Consider the following 10674-nt stretch of genomic DNA (forward strand, 5'->3'; position numbering starts at 1 on the left):
TTAGGACTGTTTTCTCTGATAAAGACTCACACACTTAAAGTGATTTGGCAACTGAAGACGTCACAGACTCGGACTGCTTATGGAAAAAAAACAAAAAGTACATCTCGACCACGACGGCATGACAGCTTCTGAAGAGAGGGACTCCATTCTTTTACAATTACTCTCCCTTTCTTCAATGAAGTCACTCTCTCTTACTCTTACTCTCCCCGGCCTCAGTGGCTTTTTTTTTTTTCTGTGAAACACAATGGAAAACGCACGATCACCCCAGCTGTCTCCCATTACTGGCTTTGACCAAAATTATTTACACGCCTGCTTACTGGAACTGTGGAGAGAGAGAGCGAGAGGGAAGGGGGCGGGACTCCGTTTACTCCTGCAGATTTACGCAAGTGCTCCTCTTTACGGGAGGCCGACAAGATATGATGGAGCTGGACGAAGATATGAGTCTATCTGTGACGAGCCGCCTGCTGCTGGTCTGCTTTCTGGAGTGTGTGTGCGTGTGCGTGTGTGTGTGTGTGTGTGTGTGTGTGAGTCACAGCAGAGCAGAGCAAATCAAAATAAATATCCCACAATCTAATTTACACACTGCTGTTCATTAAACTGGGTAATAGCATGGTGACCTTTATCCATTAAGGACAAGATATAAAGAGACAGGGCCAGGATGGCTGCCTCCTCCTTGACAGCGTGGTGAGATAAAGGCCTCACCGTGGGGGAGAGCAGCCCTGTAATTAGACACACACGGGACTCCCGTTGCTGTGTAAACATCCCGACCGCTCTGCCTAGCAGCGCACCGCCTCTGTGCTGCGCTGCTCCGGCTCCTCGCATGAATCACAGGGCAACATCTGGTTTGGCGTGCTGGAAGGGGCTTTGTCGGTTTGGCACGCTGTACGTGTGTGGAGTGTGTCGATTTGGACCAGACGACCCACGCCTGCGCCTGCCTCTCTCCGCCCCCTGGCTACCCCACCTCTCAGATTACAGCGGTTGCACAATACGTTTTGGCAGTCCCCCTCTCGCTGGCCCTCAGAAAGCACTGTGGCTATAAAGACGAACCTTTTGCTCAACTGTGGGGGAAAAACATTACAATCACTTCTGGCATCGCAGCGGCTCTCGTCTGCCAAGAGAACGCAGATATGCAGACAGAGTGAAACTACGTATGGACCGTGGATATGAGCACAATTCTTTTTCCGCTTATTGTTGTCCTTAACAGTCCTGTTGTAAGTGACTCTGTGGTTCCACGATGAACAGCTGAAGACAGATTTGCATTAATAGCTCCATCACTCATCAAGCCGGCCCACGAGTACAACAGGAATGACAGGAGGAGAAAGCTTCGCCGATCAGTGATGCTCGTGTGTTCTTCAGCGAGCCACCAGCCCGGCGTCGTGCCTCCAGTACAACCAGCATCCTGCCAGAGCCGTTTCTGGCAAGTGCCTCAAATTAATATCTGGCACTTCTCCTACAAGGCTCTATTTCACGAACTCAGCCCAAACGTCCACGATATATCCTTCACAAAATGACCATTTTGGCAAGCTGAGGACAGGCAACCACAAAACGGTAGTAAGGATACGGAAAGAAAAAGTTATTAACAGCAAAGGGGTGAAGCAGCAGAGCAGGGAGTTGAAATACGGACGTCAAGGTGCTCTCAGTCTGACTTTTAAGAGTTATTGGAGGCCCAGATCCTGGATTGCATTACGCTGAGAGAAGACTCAGTGCAGACTAATCTAAACATTACGTAAGAGCTCTCCTGACAAGTTTAGAGGGCAGATGTGACTGTTTACACAGATGCTGATAGGAGTGATGATAGAAATAGACAGAAGAAGAGAGAGAGAGGTGGAAGATACGCTGAAGTGTTTACAAATGATGAAGAAAGACGATTGGCTTCACACTGACGGTGAAAAAAATAAGTTCATTTGGCCAAATGCAGCTGGAGGAATGTCTTTTAATCTTAAAAATGTGTTTATTGGACCTGCTCGAAAATCAAACGATTGGTGAAGTGGAGAGCATCTGAAGTTTGTCTGTAAATCACCGAGCGCACTCGCTGCCAGCGCACTTTGGAGGAAAAGGGCATTCGGCTGTCTGACTGTAAATATCTGTCCCTTGTGACACGGTGCAACAATGCATCGTGCTGCACGAGGAAGAATTCAGAGGAAAACTTCATACGTGACTTCATTGTGTTGGAGATCCTGGCATTGTGGGAGAAATGATGTTTGCTCTACCAGCAGCTCACACTGACCACGCTGCTATTGTTTGAGTCCAAGTCAGCTCTCTGCAGCGTGGCTCAAGCCTCCACACAAAATAATAACCTATGGTGGCAATTAGACTGAAGGCATGAAAAACACAAACCACATTTTTTTAGAGGGCCAGCCATGGAGCACGCCTCCTGCTGGGAAATCATTCCTGTGTTACCGCGGAAAAACAACACGGGATGCTGCAGATTAAAGCTGGAGAGCGTTCAGGTCCAACGCTGCATGTTGTGAAACCAATCTCTGTAAACAGGACATCTCACAATCTGAAATACAGAAGGGAGGAATGTTGACTGCATTCTCTGTCAGATTATTGCCAACTCGGCAGATTTTTCATCAAACTGCTGAGTGTCGGCCTCGGGGCGGTGAATTGAGTATTTTGGTCAAGTTACCAAGCGACGAAAACCGCCGCTGAATGTTGAAGCCAATGTGGACAAAAGAGCAGCGACAGTTCCTCTAATTACATCTAGTGGCCAAGTCCACAACAACTTGAGACTCCCCCGACTCCCGCCGGAGCAGATATGACCACAACCCGACTTCTCACTAGAAACCCATCATCAGCATTTAGCTGTGCAGCAAGGAACAACAAATCAAATTAAACCTGGAATAAGTACATGTTTTCAACATTTGGATGATCACACTTTCCCACCAGGGCTGTTGAAACCTGATTGGCTAATCTTCCTTCATCATCATTGAATGATTCCCTGAATTTGCCTGAAATCTTCACTTCTACTACGATGGCAAACATTTAATTAACATGAGGCAGTTACATTAAAGCAATAATCTGTGACGTGTTTTGTTTTAGCCACGATAGCAGCAGGAGTCCATGTCTGTCCGTCTGTCCGTCTGACCGTCTGACCATCTGTCCATCAGCACTTTGGCAGAGACTGAAATATCAACACATTTATGATATGGCCATAAAAAATGCTGCAGTTGCTCAGATCCACCAAAAGATGAATTGTAATAACTTTTGTGATCATCAGGCTTTCCATGACGGTCATCACGTCAAACGTTCAATTTGACCAACACTTTGGTTTAAGCCTCAGATTCGTGTCTTAATCCATACAACTGCATTCAATACATGTTCTATACTCTGTGGTACAGATTTTTGCAATTAGCACACAATCAAACTGCAACTTTAGAGGCATTTTAACTTTCTTAACTGCTTTTCCAAATATTTAATGTTCTATTTTCTGGTTGAGGAGATTTTTCTGGAGCTGTCTCCACATTACATTTCAGTTTTCTGCAGCTGAGTGAAGCACCTCACTTTGCACGACACGCTGCCCTGTGGGAAAGTCAAGTGTGTCTGCATCACACCACTGTGCCTCAGGACAACCACACAGCCACTGGTGAGGCTGCAGACTCTTGGCCTCGACTTCCTGTGAGCGTCGGATGCTTCCAGGAGCCTCACAGTCCTATACCAGGTGTTACAAGCATTGCAACTTAGATTTTCAATCTCATGGCCACAGTGTTTGTTTAATGACAAGAGTAACTCCCATGATGCTGTGCTACTTCACAACGTCATGACATTATTATACAGTGTGCATTTAATGGTATAAATCAACAAAAGAGTAACAGAACTGGCACCACTTTTATGAGGAATATTATATGATTGGATCATTTCATGCATCGGTTCTTCAGCACAGTGAGGACAAAGTGAGCCAGAAACAATCTCAGCAATGTGCCGAATGACGGAGAGCAATCTGCAGGAGATGAAGGTGACTGTGACAAAGTAAAGTAGGTGGTAGGAAGTCAAAGATACAAGTTTCAGAACTCTGGGAAACGCTTCATATTTCCAAGAACTTACTGGAGTACAAAAGGTCGTAAGTAATTCCTCAAAGTGAGAGGAACAGCATTTGTTTCATTAGTAGCAAACGGTTCATACGAGATGGGTTGATATGACACACTGATAACACACATACATTTCCTGTATTCACCTTTGCAGCAGTTTACTTGCTTAGTCTCTCTCTCTCTCTCTCTCTCTCTCTCTCTCTCTCTGGTTTGTCAGTTTAACGGCTGTAAATTACTGCGTATTTGGCAGAATCTGAGTCTCATTCCAATCAATCTGACAGATACATGTCGGCCTGCTGAATGTTTGTAGTCTGAGATTGAACTTGTCAGCACTTTCTTAAATGTAAATCCCCCGTGTGCACAATTCTGACAAGCACTGTCTAGAAAGGCATGCTGGGAGAAGTAGTGGAAAATCCCAGTGCATGGGCAAAGTTGTGGTTGTCTGACAGAACAGCACTGCAAGGCATGATGCACAGTCAATATCATTTATTCCCAATGCCAGAGCTGCACAGGTTTGACTTTGACTCCTACCAATTTAATTATCAGCATGGATGTAAACGAACAGCAGTCTTGTGTGTGTGTGTGTGTGTGTGTGTGTGTGTGTGTGTGTGTGTGTGTGTAACTGTATGTGCTAACATGCAGCTGAGCAGCGAGAGAAACTTACCTGCAGATGTCAGGCAGCACATTGCAAGAAGTAACAAGGGAATGGGGGATCTTCTCGCCATTTTGTAATTATCCTGCAGCTTCCAGTATGACGAAGATGAGCAAACAGGCCTTTCTCCCGCTTTTCACAATGGCGTCCCTCTCTACGAAGCAGTCGAGTCCGCTTCAAGCTCCAGCTGCAAAGTGGACAAAAGCAGAGAAAGTCAACCAGTGGACACAGGCCGCGCTGGGCAAGGACAAACAGCAGGGAGCTGAGCTCTGCTTAATATGCGCTGTGCGAGTGATGAGATGAGACAAGAGAGGCAGCCGTTTGGAGAGCAGGGGGATTAATCCAGGAGGGTTAATTGGGGGTCCTGCATGCTTCAGAGCACCGTGATGCACACACCTTCGGGTGCACATGGCCAGTCAGAGTGTGAGCGTAGTGTGCGCCGGCTGACTGGCTCGCTGGGTGTGAAACACTTTGTAACATGCCACAGGTTATTAACACACTTTTACTGAGAGCGTCAGAAAGCAGTAGATGCTCCAGTGGGGTCTTGAGTAAGCAGCTTAGTACCACCATGCTAATCAGCGTGAGCTCGGCCGAAGCTTTAACTTCAGTAATTTAACCTCAAACACTGACCACCGTGATCTGCGTACACGAAGGATGTCCAATTATAATAGAGTTTCTTTTAATCAAGTGAAAATAAAATCATTCAGACTTCTGAAAAATCAAGCAACACTGCATTGAAATTAAAAGATCATTTAAGAAATCAGTAGATATATTTCCTGTTGTTTTGAATTGTCTACGTTAAACCCTGATTCCAAAAAAGTCGGACGCTGCGTAAAACATAAAAACAGAAAGTGATGACTTGCTAATACTAATATGCATAAAATCGACTGAAAATCTGAAACTGAAATCAACTGTTTCACAGACTGGGAAAGTTGTGGAACGCTCCAAAAACACCTGTTTAGAACATTCCACAGGTAAACAGGCTCATTGGTAACAGGTGAGAGGATCATGACTGGGTTTGAAAGGGGCATCGTGGAAAGGCTCAGTGGAGGATGGAGCGAGGTTCACCACCAAAATGTGCATAAAAGCTGCATCACCATTACTGTTTTTATGTCCTTGCACAAAAAGTCTTCACATTTTAGTTGACATTTAACAGTAACATCATTCTCGTGAACCGATGAAATGTAGAAAATTGAGTCCAAGAGTTGCAGGAGGACTTTTAAAAGAAAATTTATCATCTGTATTACACTTGAGCCAAATCCGCTTACAATCCCATTAGTTCATCTGCAGCTATTTGGAATCAAATGCCGTCATGCTCAAAATCATGTGTTTTGCATGACCTGTTTTTCCATATTTATCCATCCATATATTTCTGTTTAACTTGGTTGAAATTTGAGAAAAACAAGCATCATAGTCCAACCAACACTGGATTTGTTTAGTTCAACACCAATACTGACAGTTGGCATCAGATAGAAAGATGTCAAAGCTGTGAGCTGTGAGGATCAGACTGCAGAAGAAGAGGATTTCAGTTTAGGAATCAGATAGGAACACATGCATTCTGGCCAGCATTGACATATTCTTTAAATTAAGGGCCCATCATAAACAAAATAATACAACAGAATCTGGAGAATCGTTTGAAACTGTGCATGTTTGGCTTTGACTAATTCGAGATAGTTACTGGACATGTTTTGCAGCCACAACCAAAACATTTATTTTCGAAAGATGTGGTCCACAGACAAGGTATGCAAACTACTCCTCAGAGCGGTTTCTTTACGACAACAAAGCTGTAACTGTATCTGCAGAGACGGCGCTGTGACAGGAATTGCACTCGTTCACAGTTTAAAGGCGACCAGTTCAGCACCACGTGGAAGAAACAGATGTGTGCCTATCTGGCTCGCGGTGAACCATAGAGGGTGTAGAGGAGGTGATGCACAAAGTACCAAGGTGCATCGCTCTGCTGTGCAAGCAGCTCGCACAGGACAAAGGGCCTTTGACTGTGTGGCAGCTGCAGGGGCTGGAGAGTCATTTTGGAAGATCATGACAAATATTACACTTTCAGCTCGCCAAGGAGAGCCAGTGCCCTCTGTTTGATTTATGCTCCTCCTCGACCTTCATGTCCTCGCTGACTAAACGAAGGTTAACTGTGCTGCGAAGGCTTCTGTGAGGCAGAGACCAAACCGAAGGAAAGCAACATTCAAGACTGAAAGAAAGCAAGAAAGCATCTGACTGCTGGTTAATAACAGGCTGAAGATTTAAAGAGCTGATGTGAAAGAAGTTCTCGTTGTATTGCGAGATCACAGAAAAGGATTTTATCCTAATTTTGGCTTCCTGTTACAGTCAAATTTAGGGCAGCAAAGCTTCCCCGTCTCTAACGTGTTTAGGGTTAGGTAGGTCAGGTTTGACACCAGAAGCTCCGTGCCACGGCGCTGCTTTTGTTGCAGCAACAACTCAAATCACCTCATGTGACTTCTCTTCAACCCTGACCGTCTAAGCCGAGCAACTATTTCACCCAAGGAAGATCTGGAAAGGCCATCAGATCGTGCAGACCCCAGACTGAACGCACTGCACATTACTGAAACCAAGCTACATACTTGTGGTCACTTCAATGTTAAAGGCCTGGCTTATATCTGTGTCATCACGTATGCATACACTGCAGTTAAGTGCTGTTACGTCCACAGGGCATTCTCTATGTTCCCGTAATCACAAAGCCAGAAGTGAAGGCTGAGGCGGTGTCTGTGTTACCTTCTGCATCTGCTGGCACATGACTAAGATGTTTAGTCTTACTAATCTGACTCCAGTTTGCTTCTTAAGTCATCTGGAGGTTCAAGTGATCATATGACCTGATGAACGATCTTAAACGAGCTCCTCTCCTCTTTCAGTGTGAATGTGTGCCGGCTCAGGACGGACAAACCACCAAACCTTACCCTCCTCCCATCACAAAACCAGAGCTCTGAATGACTGATTTTCAGTCTGACTCACAGCCTTATTTGTCACAAAGCTAGAGACCCTGTCCACACACAGAACACCAAAACCATGAGGCTCCAAACACCCTGGACTGAGTTTAGACCCTCATGTCTGTGCATGTTAGCTGACTGAGTCACCAGGCAGAAGGATCTTTCACACATGTATTTATGATCTGCTGGGAAACAAATAATAAATCCAATTTGCAGTCGAAATACATCATGTACGTCACTTCTTAAGTATTTGTGTTGTTGCCCAGTTTCTTGAGTTAGAGCTAAAATAATTAGTCAACTGACTAATCAACTGACAGAAAAGTGAGATCATTCAATCTTTTCTATCATTTTTTTTAGCAATATGCCCAAAGTTTGCTTCTTCCAGCTTCTCGAATGTGAAAATTTGCTGCTTTTCTCTGTTATGCATCATTGTAAAGTGAATACCTTTAGATTTAAGACTGTTGATTGGAGAAATTAAGCAACCTGAAGACATCATCTTTACTGACAGACTGAACAACTCATCAGTTAATCAAGAACAGACCAATTAGTCAAGGAAGAACTAGCACATCTTGCAGCTCATATTGACTGCAGTGTTTCCTCTTCACGTGCCTGGACTGGTCACTCAGACTTGATAACAACTCCACAAACGTGCAGAAATCATCTGAGCTTCCTGTCAGTCCCTCAGTGCAACACATCAGACTGTTGTTAAGAAGTGCTTCTTGATCAAATTGATCTGCACTCAGCTGTTTCTCCAGAGTCCAAACAATCACCAGCCTGATCCTCTGTCACCGCAGCCCTGACTGACACCAGCGCGGGTAAAAACCCAGCAGCTCCCGCTGAACTGCTTCCACTGCGGCTCAAACAAACCCGCTCCTGTTGACTAACATATTGACTGAAGTGCTGGACTCGCGGCTCCATGAAGTCACGTTTCATCCCGGGGGAGCGCCTGGACGCCAGCAGCTGAGCACGCCGGCCTGCGCTCTACCTAAAGGCAACACCTCTGCCAGCGCTGGCCACGCGCGCTGTTTACCTGCGTTCGTTTCTCATGAAACGAGCAAAGCAGCAGAAGAGTGAATCTCAACATGAGTAAGTGTTAGCCTGAAGCTTGCAGGAGAGGAAGCAGGAGAGCTGCATGTCAACGGAGTGAAGACTCAGATGTTCGGCTGGATTCACGGAGGTTAAGAAAGCTGGAAAACGTTTTCGTGAGTGTTCGCAGACGCGCTGCGCAGTGACAGTAGGAACTCTGAGAGAAACAAGAGGTGACTTCCCAAACCCCGGAGCGCACTCACCATGCAGAGTCTCCAGAAAATGTCCAGGCAAACTTGGTTGAAGTCGCTCCGGTGGATGCGGATATCACAGCGGCTCTTCTCCCGGCTGGACATTCACCACATTCCCGTGTTTTTGGGAGAACAGCTGCGGACGAAGGTGACGGACACGATGACAAAGTGAGGATAAACAGCCCGTTCGCTCCGAGTTTGGGACAGTTTCGTCTTGTCTGTCTCCCTTTTACTGAGGCTTCATCTGGGGGAGGGGTTTCAGGGAGGAGGTTGAGCCGTGCGCGACATGGGCTGCTGCAGAGCTTTCCAAAGCGGGGCGCACGGCCTCTTCAGGGGTCCCTGCAAGAGCGACCGGAGGTCCCTCAGTCACTTCTTACTTCTCATAAACATTTAGCTGAGACTGCCTGACTGTGCTGAAACGTTTTCACACTCATTTACAGAGCTCACAGACGTGCAACTCCATACAAAGCTTCCAACCAGTTATCATAGAAGGCGGCCATAGGTCACTGTTATCACATGGGGGCCGTGGAGCGATCTGTATCTGGATGAGGGTTCTTGATGCCAGATTATGGGAATGTCTGGCTAAGCAGGAGTCTTGTTCTACTCACCGATCACCGCACACAGATGTGCCTCAGCTGAGCGCTGCAGCATCTCCTGCAGCAGAGACACTTTAAACATCCTCTTATTGTTGGGTAACAAATGGCACTTAATACTGCATTTAAGTACAAATACATGGTGCTTTTTCCTGACTTGAGTGTTTCCTCAAGTGGATTAAAGCAACCATACGTGTATAATGTAGTCACATCAATAAGATTTGGAATACAGACCTTATACTTGTAGTTTTTACATTGTGGTATTATTTGTTGTACTTACATCAGCCAATTGATCTGAACACTTTTTCCACCACTCGGAGTAACTGACACCTTCACCAACTTCACCAAATACGTTGTACCAGGAAGTTATTTATTGACAGAATTTGTTCTTAATAACAGAAAACTGATCTCAACAAATGCACAAACACAAATTCCATGAAGACGACAGAGGAAAACTTTTCATCTCTGAGCATTTATTGCACACACCACATTACAATGAAATATCCATAATATTGCCTACCGAATGATTTCATATAAATCACATCATGACCCCCAGCTCATCCCCAGGTTTGTGGAATAATGGAGTTTTCATGACCTAGTTATTCTTTTAAGCGGTAATGGGAGAACTTGTTCCAGCATTTCGTGGTCAAATGAAACCATCTCAGGGACTAAAACAGAAAGATGGATTACAAACAGTTTCTAGTGTCTAACTGAGCTGAGGGTATGTGAGCGTGTACAATTTGAATGAAATATTTAGTTTTCATGAGGCAGAGAAACTTTTAAGGCTTTGGAGCTGCATTCGTCAGGTATTATGAATTTCTCCATGCAGTAGTTTAAAATGCTCAAATGGCCAGTAAATATAATCCAACCAGCCAATTTGAAAGCCATGTCTCCATATGGTATTGTTCTGGATTAGGTCATTTGGTTATTTTAATGTTTAGGTAATGTTTGGCTGTGGAGAAAGGAAAGCACTTGCCTGGGTTGTATTACATTTATTTGGCAGACGCTTGCAATAAAAAACAACTTGCAGTAAATTCATTTAAACCTTCACAATAAGAGCACTGAGCCTGTACATGTTTTTGTGCATTATTGCATTTGATATTGAGGCAAAGAGGAGTTGAGATTGTGATCACATCAGCACCAGGACAGTTGTGATGAGGTTCATGAATC

At 45.0% G+C, this 10674-nt stretch overlaps 1 protein-coding gene across 1 annotated transcript in view; it reads right to left on the reverse strand.

Annotated features, from left to right (window-relative positions):
* Nucleotides 1–9116, reverse strand: part of tgfbr3 (transforming growth factor, beta receptor III) — a 64869-nt gene extending 55753 nt beyond the window's left edge. Inside the window, exons 1-2 of the mRNA XM_076727035.1 lie at nt 8924–9116; nt 4693–4867 (exon numbers count right to left, since the gene is read on the reverse strand). Coding sequence (XP_076583150.1) covers nt 4693–4753 — 61 coding nt within the window. The 5' untranslated portion in view covers nt 4754–4867; nt 8924–9116. The remainder of the gene's footprint in view (nt 1–4692; nt 4868–8923) is intronic.
* Between the last annotated feature and the right edge of the window lie 1558 nt (nt 9117–10674).

This window comes from Chaetodon auriga, chromosome 3 (assembly GCF_051107435.1).
Source record: "Chaetodon auriga isolate fChaAug3 chromosome 3, fChaAug3.hap1, whole genome shotgun sequence".
Taxonomy (NCBI): Eukaryota; Metazoa; Chordata; class Actinopteri; order Chaetodontiformes; family Chaetodontidae; genus Chaetodon; species Chaetodon auriga.